The sequence below is a fragment of the Rhinolophus hipposideros genome (assembly GCF_964194185.1).
Source record: "Rhinolophus hipposideros genome assembly, chromosome: X".
NCBI lineage: Eukaryota > Metazoa > Chordata > Mammalia > Chiroptera > Rhinolophidae > Rhinolophus > Rhinolophus hipposideros.
Window position 1 is genome coordinate 32,807,603 of NC_138046.1, and position 17,325 is coordinate 32,824,927.

The window sequence follows — 17,325 nt, forward strand, 5'->3', positions numbered from 1 at the left end:
AAGAAAGAAGGAAGGAAGGAAAGAATGTTGGAATTGGAAGGAATGTTTTGGAAACTAAAAGGGAGGTGGACACAGAGAAACTGTTTCTCTCTGCCCAGTCATTAAAGACTGATTCTGTTGTTAGGTTATGGGGCCAGACACAGAACTGTGCAACGTTCATATTCACTATACAGGAATCAGTGGCAACCTTTGTCAGTGTTATTGTTTTATTTGGGTACAGCAACTGTGTGGGTGTCCCCAGGCAGTAAGGATGCTGAGTTGAACTTGATACTCTACTTATGCTAACTCCCAGCATATCAAACTGAGGAGGCTGATCCACCAAGTCAGAAAGGGAGTTTGTGAGGGAATTCTTTAAAGATGAGGGGGAAAAAAACAGCCTGCAGTATTAGACAGGAGTCTTTTATCCAAGAAACAAGATACCCCAGCTGTGAAAATAACAAGACCCAAATGGACAGAGGGCTCATCTGCCTGTCAGAGTAGCTGTCTGGCCCAGAAGGCAGTTGGGTACATGGCGCCCCACCTGGTTATCCCTTCCCAAACTTGCTCCCTAAAGGTAAACTTGTCTCTTTTGTGCTTCCTGTGCTTCCCTTTTTACCCTCCTCTTACTCCTTTTTTCCTCCCTCTACAGAAAATACCCAAAGTACGTATCGGGTGAGTCCAGACGGCTCCCTACATGTCACCTTTGCCAGCGGGATGGAGATCGGACTCAGCTCAGAGCCCCACATCTTGGTTGGGGCAGTCAACCCCACCTTGGGCAAATGCAACATCTCATTACCTGGAGAGCACAGCGCAAATCTCATCGAATGGCGGCAACGGAAGGAGCAAAACAAAGGCAACATTTCAGCTTTTGAAAGGAGACTGAGGGTAAGGTTTTACCTTATACAAGATATAGAACTTTCATTTTATTTTTGAAAACTGCAGTGCCTCCCTGATTTGAAGTCCCATTTCTCCAAAGCTTTTCTAGGTGACTGACTAGTTTATATGATATACTAAATCAAGAGAGGGCGCTAATGGTTGATAATGATTCAAGATCCTTAAGTGAATATTCTAAAAGGAGCTTTCTTTGCCATTAGTTAGCTAAAGTGTTCTACTGTGTTTCCCCGAAAATAAGACCTAGCCGGAAAATCCGCTCTAATGCATCTTTTGGAGCAAACATTAATATAAGACCCCATATTATTATATTATATTATATTATATTATATTATATTATATTATATTATATTATATTATATTATATTATATTATATTATATTATACTATATTAAAGACCCGGTCTTATATTATAGTAAAATAAGACTGGGTCTTATATTAATTTTTGCTCTAAAAGACTCATTAGAGCTGATTGTCCAGCTAGGTCTTATTTTCGGGAAAACACGGTAATACTGGTAGTAGCAATTTGGGGCACCAAAAGAGTCTGGATGGATAAATGTATTTAGTCAGGAGGCCCTCCAGAATCCCTCACAGCATGCTCTGGAGATGGTTATCAGGTCCATCTGGGTGACACAGGTTCCTGCTTTTGAGTAGTTTATACTTTATTTGGAAAGACCAGGCAGGCACAAACAGAAGGATGAGAGACATAAGGCGACATTTGGACAAAGGCAAGATAAAAGACAAAGTCAGTGAATGATATCATTTCCATGAATACATATGAAGGGCCAGAGGGGTAAAGGGCTAATATTGAGGTTGAGCTAGTGGTGCTCAGACAGAGCTGCTGGGGGGAAATTAAAGATTTGAGAGTTTTCAAGTCCTTACCAAGCACAGTTCACCACAATTAACCAGAGATCTCTCAGTCCAAATTGCCTTTGTGCAGCACAGGAAGCCTATAAACACCAGAGAACTCTGTCTGTCTGTCTCTTCTTAAACTTTAACCAATGTTAGGATGACACGACCAAGTTTCCAAATATAGTAACATTCAATATCAGCCCCAGAGCAACTGCCAGCCTAAAGTAAATAATCACTTATTATTGAGGCCAACCCTACTTTGAACACCTGGGTCATGCCAGCGATACCTGGAATGCTTGCATTTTCTTCACTCACAGTAAAAATTCAGTCACCGTAACAATGTAGTGACCTTTAGGCTGTGGAAATGCAACACCAAACAACCACCTGATTCCAACAAGAAGCAGTCAATCCAGTCCCATGGCTTCTTGATATAGATAAAATAATCTATAATAGTACTCAATTTTCAATCAATTCTATTGGTGACACTAAGACACAGACTTCAGTAGGTGTTTTTCATAACAACTACTAAGGTTTTCTACATGCCCAAGTCAATTTGTATGTTTTGATTCTATTGACTTGTCTCTAATAGAATATTTACCAGATATGCCATCAAATTGAAAACTGAAACCAGTCCAAATAGTCAGACTTCTCTGTGCAGGTAACAGTGAGGGCTTCTATCCGAGTTCTAGAAATGGCATCTCCTCAGTAGAACCCTGGATGAGGAAATTAAATGACCTGGACTTGATACCCAATTTTACAAATGACTTAAGAAATGCCTTTATTGGAATGGCCAGATGGCGCAGTTGGTTAGAGCACGAGCTCTGAACAATAGGATTGCCGGTTCGATTCCCGCATGGGATGGTGGGCTAGTTCCCCTGCAGATAAAGGTTGAAGACAGAAACTGGACTTGGAGCTGAGCTGCACCCTCCATAACTAGATTGAAGGACAACGACTGACTTGGAGCTGATGGGCTCTGGAGACACACTGTCCCTCAATATTCCTCAATAAAATTTATTTTTTAAAAAAGAAATGCCTTTATTTTCTTCACCTGTGCTGTACTAGAGAAAAGTAAGAATTATCTACATATGGTTTATCAACCTCATGGATTCAAAACAGAAAAATTGTATCAAATAAGTGATCTCTTAGTGCCTCCCCCAGCTTATAGCCTTGATAAAACATTATAAACCAAATCATACACTCTGTGACTTTGGGATTTTCCATGCTTTAGGATAACCCATCCTATACTATGTGGCGTTTGGAGTTTTCACTTTCTAAGATAACTCACTCTGTTTTCTCCCCTGCATATGCACAAATAGTGGAAAGAGACTAGAAAATGTAATTGATACTTCATATCCCAAGTTGTTCTTAATGTTGAGAAACTAATGGTCATTAAACATTTGGGGGCTCTTTAGAGTTAAGGAGTAGAATGAAGTGTTATTTAGTTAATGCTATTTATAATTGACCCATTTCCCATCCTGTTGTGGAGTTGAGAAGATTTGTAGAATGGCATATAAGGGCAAATATTCAGGGCTTTCTCTTTTATGTGACCCCTAGGGTACTTCCTGAGGTCCTAGAACTGGAGAATGGAGCATTTTACTGACTAGGTGGTGCTACTGTGCATGTCACTAGAAATCTAACAACAATAACAATACTTTACTTATGTTTAGTGCCTTGGAGTTAATGAAATGCTTTCAGAGCCAGGATTTTATTTGATCATGACAACCATCAATTTTTGTTATTCCCAATTTACAGACAGGGAGACTAAGGCCCAGAGAGGTTAAGTGATTTGCCCAAACTCAAACAGCTATTAAGGATCAGAGCCAGCACTAAAATGCAGGTCTTCGCCTCGCACAGCACTTTTCCCACTACATCATGCTATGCTGCCTTATTCCTTAAAATAATTAATCTATAAATCATTGTCCCACTCATTGGAGCCACCTTGCCAGGACATGACTCCTTGTTTCAGTGCTGACAAAAAGAAACAAATAATCAACTCTACTGTACTGGAAAGTGTGCATGGTGCAGGACAACTGGCTGGCCTCTAGGCAAGGAAAGTGTGGAGGAAGGGGGAGGCTGTTTAAGTCATTCATTCTTACCTGCTCTCCCCATCCTCAGTTATTTTTTTTTATACTGCCACCTCAGTTTCCCCAGGTAAGGCATATCCAATTTAGTGGAATGAATATGCTCCCAAAAGATAGGTGTGGATCCAATTTTGACAAGGAAAACTTTTTTTCCCTACTGACTTTATTATTTCATAGAGGGTGCCCCTTCACTTCTGATAGCTTTCAAGGGATAAGCTAATGATGTAATACATGAGATGTAACTTTCTTTCTTCCTGGGCCAAATATGCAGTGACCCATTTATAAGCATGTATGTAAATGCTTATATATGATGCTTCTCTGATGTCCTCAAGTACCTCAAGACTTTTGGAATGAATCATTTTTTCCTCCTGGTGGAACTGACCTTTCAGAACAAGGGCAAGTGGGGATACTGATGTAGGTGATGTTGGATCTGCTAGCAGTTTCTGAGTGTGCGCCGGGATCATGTCTCGTGAAATATGGACCAGGGAGAGGCAAAAAGTTTTAAAAAGAGGGTAGTTTATTAGAGGCAGGAGAAGAGGTTGCAGCTCCCAGCGGGAGGGGGTCCCAAATGGGGGGCGCCTGTGACTTATTTTTATACCTTCCCTTGCCTACTTGGGTAAGGGGAGCTGTTTGAAAAAGGGAACTGTTTGAAGAAGGGAACTGGCGCCTTTTAATGAAATTTGTCTACCAGGTTTGTTCTGCTTGCCCATCCTAAAGGAATTAGCAAAGTAACCCACTCTTATCTACCAGATCTGCTCCATTTGTCAGGCCAAAAGGTATTTTATGATTAATTTCAGGGCCTTGTTACATTATGTCCTGGAGCGAAAGAGTGATTTCAAAACCTGAAGTTTTAGGATATGTCTGTCTTTTGTTTATTCCACCAGGGACCCCCTATCTACCTAGCAATTATACTAACTAACCTGTCTCAATACCACAGCTCTTAAGACAGAATATCAGGTTCAGATAGTCATACAACATAAAAACCCCTGCTGTGCTGTGGGAAGTAAGGCTCCTCTTTGAAAAATCACACAAAGGTGTGATTGCAATTTGAAAATGTTCTTGGGCAGCAGTTCATAAATTACTAATTGTTCAGGAACAAAATGAGGTTCATTCAAAGGTTCACTTGGTAAGATGATGGATGTCAAAGTTCCAGAAAAGTACCTGTCACATTCACCCCAGACCTTCTAGCTTGAAAGAAAAACATCAAAAAAAAATGATAGATTTCTTTTGGAGATAAAGCAACAAGAGTTACTTTTCTCCAGTGTTCGGTGGTTATTTTTTTCACGTAAAGTCAGGGTCCCCTTCAAGGTAAAGGAGGCAAACTGCTGGGAAATTTGATATCCTGCTCAGGCTGAGCAGGCAAGGGATTTGTTACCTCTGGCCCATCCTGCACCAAATCCATTAAGTGAAATAAATCATATTAAGATCCTGAAATTTCATTTATTTTAAAAATCAATTTTCCCTAACTGGAGTTGTGTTCGAATCATCTTCCTCGCGGAGTACTTTTACATCCCGTCCATGCGTCTCCTCATCTGCCACATCAATGTGTCCCTGTAAATACATTTCCCTGAACAATGGAGAAATTAGAATGCAGAGAGCAATAGAGGTAGTTGTAAAAGAATTGGACATTCACCACAAGGAAACTGGTTTAGGAAGTACATCCAGATTGCACCTTGCCATGTCCATGGATAATAATGCAGTTATATGAGACTTATCCCAGCATTAGATCCCAGAGATCTTTATAAGATTTTGCAGACTGAGATGTGAGGTTACAGCAAAACTTCAGAATTTCAGTCTCCTTTTATTTAAATAAATATATATATACATATATAATATTAAAATTATTATAATTACATGTATATATACATGTATATATACAATTACATGTATATGTGTATATATACATATATATGTATATATATCCAAGAAGCTTAGCACTTCAGAGTCATAAAATCAAGTAAGATGATTATGTATTTAGAAGCAAAATGAAGCAAAGACCAATCTAAAACCCTCAGAATTGATTTTTTTCCCCACTTACAGATAACTGAGAATGAGGTAGATTGGCTTTCAAATGCAACATGTGAATGTTCATACGTGATCTGAGCTCTGAAAGGGGAAACAAGCCCAGTTGAAACACAGGATTTCAGGCTGACAAATGATGGGGAATTTGGGAGGCAGCCAAGTGGATTCCAGCATCTCTCTCCACTCTCAGAAAACACCTTTGCTGTGACAGGGCACTCAGCTGCAGACTACTCAGAGTTGAATTTCACATTTGCTTCACACTATTTTAACTTCCTTCTCCCCAGTTTTGCTAGAAGAATTTATTTTGTAAAATGTTAGATAAGGGAGCCTGCTTGCTGATAGATTAATCTTTTTTTAAAAATATGTCTGTGCTTCTCAGTCATAAGTAACAGTGCACCTACCCCTAAAGAATCACCTGGAGACAGGCGATTTGAGGCATTAAGTCCACTGAGTAGTGTTGGTTTTTAGGTCAGGGCATTCTTGGGCCCTTCAAATCATAGAAATTACTATATTTAATAGTCTTGTGTCAACTCTAGTAAAGTAAGTAGAAAGAAAGTATGATTTCACTCTTGGGACTGATAAACATTTCATATGTATATAAGCATTAATGACTTGGTATAAAAAATTTTAATGTCTGTTGTACAGTTACACAGATGAATTCACCAACGGGAAAGTATTTAAACAAGAGCAAATTAACATAGTATAACAAGTATCCAAGTTAAATGATATGGCAGAAGTCACGTGAGAGATTTGGGGAAGGAAAAATAATTTTCCTTCTACCCTTCTAGGTTCTTGGCTGAGACTCCCCGAACCCTGTAATAAAATATTCACAGTAGGAAAACAAAAGTTTGATAGCATGTGTAACTCCTATATACATGGGAGATTCCAAGGAAAATTGAGTCATTCCCCAAGCCAACACTTTAAATATTATCTCCAGCAATAAAAGACGATATTGGGGGAGCAGTTATGGAAGGTTATCAGGAAAAGCACAGTAAACAAGAGTATGGTTGTTTTGCAGATTTATATTGGTGCTTTCTCCATCTATAAGAGTTTGTAGAGATTAGAGTCATCCTCCTCTTCCTAGTACAGAGAGGGAGACACACTTACAAATGGAGAGCGCCCTTATACATGTAAATTGCTCTCACAGAAGGGTAATTTCTACTCAATTTACTGCTGTTTCTCAAAAATAATCAGCCTAAAATAATCCTTATGTCAAAGACATTTTGGGGTGGCAAATTCTGCTCCCCTTCAGAGGAATGAGTAAGATTTTGAGGAAGGACTGATATGCCCATAATTTTGCACCATTTTTCCCATCCATAAAATGAGGGATGTGGGCTGTGTAATCTATTATCAGTAGTATTATTACCATTGATCAGAATTACAGCAGCTGGCATTCAGAGTTCTTACTATGTATATTGTGTTTGGAGGGGATGAATTCTTCCCCTCTACCCTTCTTAAATTCTTATCGCTGGACTAATAATAAAATTGACACAAAACCAGATTAACGGGAGAAAAACAATTTAATAGGCCCCAAACAGTAAAATATCAGCAGTTGCCTATAGATCAATCTAATATATCTTTATTCTACTAATTGAATGAGTCTCAAGTTGGAATGGCTGAAAGGACCTTCTCTTAAGCATTGAAACAATCTCCTGGGAAAGAACAAGAAAAGGCTCAGGAGGGAGGCAAAGAATACTTTTCTTTGGAGCTTCTGCTTGTAAACACACTTCACAGGCACTTTGATTTCTGCTGGCAACACAATCCAGGATCCCGAGGACACAATCTCCTCTTTCCTTTCTGGTCCAAGTATGAACAAAAAGCAAGCCCTTCTGCTCACTTCTTCTTAGCAAAGCTGAAAAAACTTAAGGGAAACCAAAGGATATATTAAAACATAGATATTTCTTCCCCTATTAAAAAATGATCAAGTCATTATGTAATTTCATTAACAATTGTCACCCCAATAAATAAATTTAAATTAAAAAAAAATGATCAAGTCCAGCTTTCTTACCCCAATATACAGCTAATCATTTGCCAAACTCAACGATCTTGTTCAATGTGCAACCTATCCAAAGACACTCTTTTTAACTTGGGGCTATTACCAAATTTCAACCCTTTCTTTGCCCCTCTCTTTTCCAGGGCAAAGACTGGTGTAAATTGTTTGTAGTAAGAGCGTAAATAAAGCTGAATGGACCACGCTTAGATCAAGAGCTATTATTGTCTTTCAGACAAACAAGAACTTGTATGAACATGAGCTTGTATGAGCTTTCCCGACCTTGCTCATGACCCCAGCAGTCTGAGGTGATCAGCCTAGTTCTGATTCCTGTCATAGAGACTGGAGGCACATGAGCACTCAAAAAGGAGGTGTGAGACCTCACCTGGAAAACCCTTCTCCTTCCAAGCTTTCTCACACGTGGTTTCCACAAGAGACTGGGGATGGGGGGTGGGGGTAGACTCTGGCATCTTCAATTCCTTCATCCCCTTTCAGCTCTTAGCCAAATTTTACATTACCTTCCAAATCTGACATTGAAACTAGTGTTTCAGCAACATCTGAATATCAGAGTACATTCTCCAGAAACAGAGAAGCATGGTTACTGAAGCTTTGACAGGCAGAGTAAGAACATCAAGCAGACTTTTCCTTTGCTTGCTTTGTAGTGGATTTTAAAAACTAATCCCTGCTTGTGTAGCTGTAATGACTTTATTAAGAAATGTGTTCTTGAGTTGTAAACTTAATCTGTCAGACAAATAAAACCACAAATTTAGTTGAACTGGAAATCACCTGTTACTTTGGCTTTTTAACTATCATTATAAGATAAAGTGTAACTGTTACAACCGTCTCTGGGAGTACATGGATATTTTATAGCTATTGTAAATGAACGGTATTATGGTTAGAGATATGTGGCTATAAAACCACAGGAAAGGTAGTGGAAGAAAGAACACCTGGTTTCATATAGGTTTCCAAGCCCTGCATATCAAAAAACAGAAAACATGTGCTTCTCTATCACCTTTTAGATGACAACAGCAGGTTACTATATATTTGTGCCATACAACATTGCATGCATTGGCTACAGATAGTTTAAAGTGTCATGATTTCCAATCTGTGGCTCTCTTCCCTGAATGAAACCTACACCTGAGACTAACAGCAATTCCTTCTAAATGATTTGAGTATCTAATCACTACTATTCTGGATAGAACTCATGACACAGAACATTTGCTAGGTTCTATTTTTGTAGAAACTCAAAATTAAGGGCAAATATCATTAGCCCCACCTGGTTGATGAAGAAACTGAAAGAAAAAGAGGTTTAAAAAAGCAAAGCGGGGGGAAAAAATCGAAAAGGATAAAATGGCGACATGAGGTGAGCCTCTGTAAAGCTCCCCTGGAATTTACAATAAATTGAACAACAATAACTCCACAAAGGACTCCCTGCACAGCAGACAGGCAAGACGAAGATGCGCACTACTGAATTCACCTAAAGGTTGTTAGGGTCCGGAGTCAACCCCTCCTCAAGCGAACAGAAGTCACACAGCAAGGTTTATTTCCAGCTAGCTGGGGTCCGAGTATCTGCCCGATGCAGCGGGTTTCAACAAGGACCCCAAACACACAAAGCTAGGGGTTTTTATAGCATAACATTTTAAGGCTCTCAATAACTTTCCATGCAGGAAAGATATTTACAAGACTTTTGGTCCTGTGTCCTTGCTTACATTTTTGCTGCAAGATAAGACTTTTCTCAACAGAGCTTCCTGACCTTGCAATACGTGGTGTTTATGATTAATGACTAGGTATTTTGGTCTGGGGGCTGTTCAGAAAAGGGCTTCTTGAACCTTGAAGAGGCAGTCCTGGTGCTACAGTAAAGAATTTCTTAACCCTTGAGGAGGCAGTCCTGGTGCTACAGTAAAGGGTTTCTTAACCCTTGAGGAGGCAGTCCTGGTGCTACAGTAAAGGGTTTCTTAACCCTTGAGGAGGCAGTCCTGGTGCTACAGTAAAGGGTTTCTTAACCCTTGAGGAGGCAGTCCTGGTGCTACAGTAAAGGGTTTCTTAAGCCTTGAGGAAGCAGTCCTGGTGCTACAGTATTCTACAAGGTGAGAGAATCGCACGAGTGGGGGAGGAGGGAAGAAAGAAGTGCGGAGACGATCGTGGGGGCGCAGAACACAGACCTAGCTCAGAGCTCGCTGCATCCCGGAACTACCGCAGCTACGGAAGAGGGAAGAACTTGAACTGCTAGGGCTCCGTTTATGGCCCACAGGACTGAGGGGACAGGCAGAACCCAACGCTCACGGCAGAGACCTCGCAGAAAAGACTGAGGGAAGAAGGCTGAAAACAGTGGTTTAAGCCCTCACTGCCCAGCAGAGAATGGAAGCTTTAGGCACTGAGACTAGCCGACCCCTCACTACCCTCCCAGAGCTCGCCCCGCACCCACCTGCCCAGTGCTAGAAGTGGAACACTACTAGTGTTGGATCAAAAGAACAGAATATTTGCTGTTCTGAAAACTGTGGACCGCAGACACAGATTTGCAGCCCAACTATTTCCGGCAAAGGGGAGGGAGCTGTAGAAGCAGGACCGGCTGTGGTGGTGGTTGCCACCATTGCTCTGGGCCACCTGTCACAACTCACCCTGCCCCTGGCCCCACCTATCTGGGCAGATCCCTGCAGGAGTAAACAGAACTCCTGAAACATACAGGCTCTGATTGTTCTGCAGAAAGAGCTTTGACACTTCAAAAGTTCTCCCCATACCCACAGAGAAGTGGCGCCCTATGACCTAGGCGAACTGTTAACAGAAGAGAGGCCCGACTCCCAGGGAATCCCCCCATTGTATGAGAAGCTGGAATAGTGCAGAGAAAAGATAGCACTACTGTGTGAGAGAGGGAAAAAAAAGCTGCAGTTGGACAGAAAATAAAACATTCTACCAACAAGTATTGGAAAACAAAAGAAAGACCTCTTCCTATCAACCTGCTGAGGAACCACTCCTGTAGATGTCTCAGAAGAGGAATAATAAATCAGTAATTGCCAAAAATAACCACGGCAACAAGACAGCTCAGAAAGAAAGTGAAAAGTCTCCAGAAAAGGAAGTTAAAGATATGGAAATATGTGAATTAAATGACAGAGAATTAAAGATTGCAACTCTGAAAAAACTCAACGAGATGCAAGAAAACACAGAAAGCCAATTTAATGACCCAAGAAACGTAATCAAAGAACAACATGAGCATTTTAGGAAAGAGATTGAAATTTTAAAACAGAACCAAATGGAATTTCTAGAGATTAAGAACTTAATAGAAGAAATTAAGAATGAAATAACCAGTTTAGGTAGTAGAGTTGACCAGATGAAGGAAAGAATCAGTGACATCGAAGATAGAAACCTGGAAATTACATAGATAAAAGAAGAAAAAGAATTCAGACTTAAAAGAAATGAAAGAACTCTACAAGAACTTTCTGACACCATCAAAAAGAGCAATATAAGAATCATGGGCATACCAGAAGGAGAAGAAAGAGAGAAGGGAACAGAGAATATGTTCAAACAAATTGTTGATGAGAACTTCCCAAACTTGTGGACAGAACTGGATCCTGAGATCCAACAAGCAAATAGAATACCTATTTACCTCTATCCCAACATGCCTTCTCCAAGGCACGTTGTATTGAGGCTGTCTAAAATAAAGGACAAAAAAACAATTCTCAAGGCAGCCAGGGAAAAGAAGACGGTAACCTACAAAGGAAAGCCCATTAGATTATCATCAGATGTTTCAGCAGAAACTCTACAAGCCAGGAGGGAGTGGAACCAAATATGCAAACTATTGAAAGAGAGAAATCATGAGCCAATAATAATATATCCAGCAAAGAAATCCTTTAGATATCAAGGAGGAATAAAGACCTTTGCAGACATACAGAAGCTGAAGGAATTTTCTAATACACGACCTGCACTACAAGAAATACTAAGGAGGCTATTCGACCACCATCAACGGGGACAATTTTTGGCAGCATAGAAAGGGGGAGAGTAAAGGCCTAAACAGGAATATGGGCATGGAGAAAGTAAGCGTGCTGAAGAAAATGGAATACTCTAAATATCAAACTTTCCTTTACATAAACTTAAGGGTAACCACTCAAAAATAAACCAGAAGTGAAATATACACTGTAATAAAAGAAGAAACAGAGGGAAACAACACAGAATACCACCACACAGAAATAATAGACAACAACAAAAAGGCAAAGAAACAAAGGAGACACAGCCTTACCAGAAAATTAAAGATAGAATGACAGGAAATCCTGATGTATCAATAATCACCCTAAATGTAAATGGACTGAAATCACCAATAAAAAGGCACAAAAGAGCACATTGGATCAAAAAACTAAACCCAACCATATGCTGTCTCCAAGAGACACATCTCAGCTACAAGGACAAGCATAGACTCAAAGTGAAAGGGAAGAAATTGACACTCCAAGCAAATGTTACCAGGAGAAAATCAGGTGTAGTCATAATGATATCAGGTGAAACAGACTTCAGGGTGAAAAAGACAACAAGAGACAAAGATGGACATTTCATAATGGTAAAGGGGACTATACAACAAGAAGACATAACAGTCATCAATGTCTATGCCCCCAATCAGGGAGCACTGAAATATGCCAAACAACTACTAACAGAACTAAAGGGAGAAATTGACCAAAACACAATTATAGTGGGGACTTAAATACATCATTGACAACTATGCAAAGATCATCCAAACAGAAACAAATAACGAAATAGCAGCCCTAAATTACGTGGACATAATTGACATATATAGACCACTTCATCCTAAAACATCAGACTATACATTCTTTTCGAGTGTACATGGAACATTCTCAAGGTTACACCATATATTGGGACATAAAATAAGCCTCAGCAAATTTAAGAAGATTGAACTCATACCAAGCATATTCTCTGATCACAAGGCTTTGAAATTGGATATCAACTGTGAAAAGAAAGGGGGAAAAACACAAATACATGGAGATTAAACAACATACTTTTAGAGAATGACTGGGTCAAAGAAGAAATTAGAGGAGAGATCAAAAGATACATAGAAACAAATGACAATGAAAATACATCCTACCAAAATTTTGGGGATGCAGCAAAAGCAGTTTTACGAGGGAAATTTATATTATTGCAGGCCTATCTCAAGAAACAAGAAAAATCCCAAATAAATAACCTCATGTTACACCTTAAAGAACTAGAAAAAGAAGGACAAGTGAAACCCAAGGTCTGCAGAAGAAAGGAAATAACAAAAATCAGAGCAGAGCTCAATGAAATAGAGAAAAAAAAGACAGTAGAAATAATTAATGTGACAAAGAGTTTGTTCTTTGAAAAAAATTAATAAATCAACAAACCCTTGGCTAGACTCACTAAGATAAAAAGAGAGAAAACACGGATTAACAAAATCAGAAATGAAAAAGGGGAAGTTATCACAGACGCCACAGAAATACAAAGGATCATGCAAGAATACTATGAAGGACTATCTGCCACTAAATTCAATAACCTAGAAAAAATGGACAAGTTCTTAGAAACAGATAGCCTTCCAAGGCTGAACCATGAAGAACTGGAAAATCTAAACAGACCGATCACCAGTAAAGAAATTGAATCAGTCATCCAAATCCTTCCCAAAAGCAAAAGTCCGGGACCAGATGGCTTCACTAGTGAATTCTACCAAACCTTCAAACAGGATTTAATACCAATCCTGCTCAAACTCTTCCAAAAAATTGAAGACGAGTCAGTACTCCCTAACTCATTTTATGCGGACAACATTACCCTGATACCAAAACCTGGTAAGGACAACACAAAAAAAGGAAACTACAGACCTATATCTCTGATGAATACTGATGCAAAAATCTTAAACAAAATTTTAGCAAATCGAATACAACAATGCACTAAAGAGATTATTCATCATGACCAAGTGGGGTTCATCCCTGGGGTACAAGGATGGTTCAACATCCACAAATCCATCAATGGGATACATCACTTAAACAACATAAAGAACAAACATCATATGATTATATCAATTGATGAAGAAAAAGCATTTGACAAGATACAACATCCATTTATGATTAAAACACTTAATAAAACAGGTATAGAAGGAAAATACCTTAACATTATGAAGGCCATCTATGACAATACCTCAGCTAATCTCATAATTAAAGGTGAAAAACTGGAGCCCTTTGCTCTACGTTCAGGAACACGACAGGGCTGTCCCCTATCACCTCTGATTTTCAACATAGTGTTGGAAGTCCTTGCCAGAGCCATCAGGCAAGAGAAAAAATAAAAGGCATTCTAATTGGGAATGAAGAAGTTAAAATATCACTCTTTGCAGATGACATGATGTTATATATAGAAAACCCTAAAGATTCCACCAAAAAGCTGTTAGAAACAATCAACGAATACAGTAAAGTTGCTGGATACAAAATCAACGTACAAAAGTCCATTGCATTCCTATATGCTAACAATGAAATCTCAGAAAAAGAAATACAAAAACCAATTCCCTTTGCAATTGCAGCAAAAAGAATAAAATACCTAGGAATAAACTTAACCAAGGATCTGAAGGATTTGTATGCTGAAAACTATAAGACATTTTTGAAAGAAATTGAAGAACAAAGAAATGGAAAGACATTCCATGCTCATGGATTGAAAGAATCAACATAGTTAAAATGGCCATATTTCCCAAAGCAATATACAGATTTAATGCAATCCCCATCAAAATCCCAATAGCATTTTTTAAAGAAACAGAACAAAAAAAAATCATCAGATTTGTTTGGAACCACAAAAGACCCCAAATAGCCAAAGCAATCTTAAGAAAAAACAACAATGCTGGAGGTATCACACTGCCTGACTTTAGCTTATACTATAGGCCTACAATAATCAAAAGAGCACGGTATTGGCAGAAAAGCAGACACATAGACCAATGGAATAGAATTGAGAACCCAGAAATTAAACCACATAAATATGGACAGATAATTTTTGACAAAGAAGCTAAAAACATACAATGGAGGAAAGACAGCCTCTTCAATAAATGGTGCTGGCAGAATTGGATAGCTACGTGCAAAAGAATGAAACTGGACTGTTATCTGTCACCATGTACCAAAATTATTTCAAAATGGATCAAAGACTTAAGCATAAGACCTGACACAATAAACTGTATAGAAGAAAACATATGTACTAAACTTACGGACCTTGGGTTCAAAGATCATTTTATGAATTTGACTCCAAAGGCAATGGAACTAAAAGCTAAAATAAACAAATGGGACCATATGAAACTTAAAAGTCTCTGCACAGCAAAAGAAACCATCGACAAAATAAAGAGGCAACTGACTGAATGGGAGAAGATTTTTGCAAACAGTTCCTCCGATAAGGGTCTAATATCCAAAATATACAAGGAACTCATGAAACTCAACAACAAAAAAACAAACAACCCCATTGAAAAATGGGCAGTGGACCTGAAGAGACATTTCTCCAAAGAGGACTTACAAATGGCAAATAGAGATATGAAAAAATGCTCAACTTCACTAATCATCAGAGAAATGCAAACGAAAAGCACAATGAGATATCACCTCACCCCAGTCAGAATGGCTATCATCAACAAGACAAATAGAAGTGTTGGAGAGGCTGTGGAGAAAAAGGAACCCTCATACACTGTTATTGGGAATGCAGACTGGTACAGCCACTATGGAAGGCAGTGTGGAGGTTCCTCAAAACATTACAAATAGAATTAACGTATGACCCAGCAATCCCTCTCCGGGGTATCTACCCAAAAAATTTGAAAACATTTATACATAAAGACATGTGCACTCCAATGTTCATTGCAGCTTTGTTTACTGTGGCCAAGACATGGAAACAACCAAAATGTCCTTCAATAGATGAATGGATAAAGAAGTTGTGGTATATATACACAATGGAATACTATTCGGCGGTAAGATGATATAGGAATGTTTGTGACAACTTGGATGGATCTTGAGATTATAATGCTAAGCGAAATAAGTCAGACAGAAAAAGCAGAGAACACTATGATTTCACTGACATGTGGTATATAAACCATAAACAACAAAATAACAAGACAAACAAATGTGAAACAAGAACTCATAGACACGGACAATAGTTTAGTGGTTACCAGAGGGTTAAGGGGGTTGGGGGGAGGGAGATGAGTGTAACGTGGATCAAATATGTGGTGATGGAAGGAGAACTGACTCTGGGTGGTGAGCACACAATGGGATTTATAGATGATGTGATACAGAATTGTACAACTGAAATCTGTAATTTCACTAACAATTGTCACCCCAATAAATTTTTTAAAAAATTAAAAAAAGAAAAAGCAAGCACTACACCCCAATAGAAAAATGGGCAAATGTCACAACCAGACAATTTATAGAATACGTACATATACGTACATATGACCAGTAAACATTAAAAGGGGTTCATCTTCACTAGTAATCAAATAAATGCAAATTTATTTGCATTTAGTGGCACAGTTGCATTTAGTGGCACAGTAACATACCATTTTCCCATTCTCATATTGGGGGAAATTTTCCTACATGATAATACTGAATGCTGGTAGGAATGGAATGAGATGGACCCTCCGACTACTAGTTAATGGTATCATAAATTTGTACAACCATTGTGCACTATAAAGTAATATTTCAAGTTGCATCAGCAGTCTTTAGTAAGGTCTTACTGTTTGACCCAGTAATTTCACTTATAGTGTTCTGTACTAATGAAATATTTATTTACAGAAGTGTTCAACAAATTATGAAAGAAAAATGGAAAACAAAAACTCTAATTTCCAACAATAGAAGAAATGATAAATAAGTGTTTATTATGTAGGAAGATATTATACAACCATTAAAATGCACATTTTAAAAATATTTAATAACATGAAAAATACTGAAGATAAAACATTAGCTGAAAAAATAGGACATATGTGGGGACAGCAAGGAGTACAATTTCCAGGCTCTCGGCCTCAAGTGGAAAGGTGCTGGCTCAGGTAGTAAATGGCCATCAACTGTGATTTGATGGCCATCACCTGTGGCTAGTTGGCCATCAGCTGTAACCAGTGAGTCATTGGCCACTAATATAACTGCCTTGACTACACTAATAGAAAATGGGGGCTTGCAAGAAGATGGTGACTGAGCTAGCAAGAGCGGATTGCAGCTAGCAAGTGAGGTTGGTTGGCAGAGAGAAGTGGATGGCAGGTTGCGGATCTTGTGACTCCTGCTTCCTGTGTCTCTAACCCAGCCACCAGTGAGACTATAATGGTATGACTCCCCTATCTATGGCTCCGTGGGTGTTCCTTTTTGGCCTCACCATATCCTACGTTCTTATGTCGGGAGCGGGAGCTGAGACCCCACATGACACCCTGCATGACAACATAAAACTTTAAGTACAATTCTTGTTGTCGTCTTTAAATGTATGGACACAGATTATGCAAAACAAAAAAGTTGGATAAATGGAATGAAATGCAGCAAACCGTTAGCATCGATTCACATTGGAAGGTACAAA

At 38.9% G+C, this 17,325-nt stretch overlaps 1 protein-coding gene across 5 annotated transcripts in view; it reads left to right on the forward strand.

Annotated features, from left to right (window-relative positions):
* The window catches only part of TENM1 (teneurin transmembrane protein 1), a 1,334,622-nt gene that overhangs the window by 1,300,596 nt on the left and 16,701 nt on the right, over nucleotides 1–17,325 (forward strand). For all 5 annotated transcript variants that reach the window (XM_081042768.1, XM_081042771.1, XM_081042770.1 and 2 more), the window contains one exon: nucleotides 629–864. In XM_081042768.1, coding sequence (XP_080898894.1) covers nucleotides 629–864 — 236 coding nt within the window. The remainder of the gene's footprint in view (nucleotides 1–628; nucleotides 865–17,325) is intronic.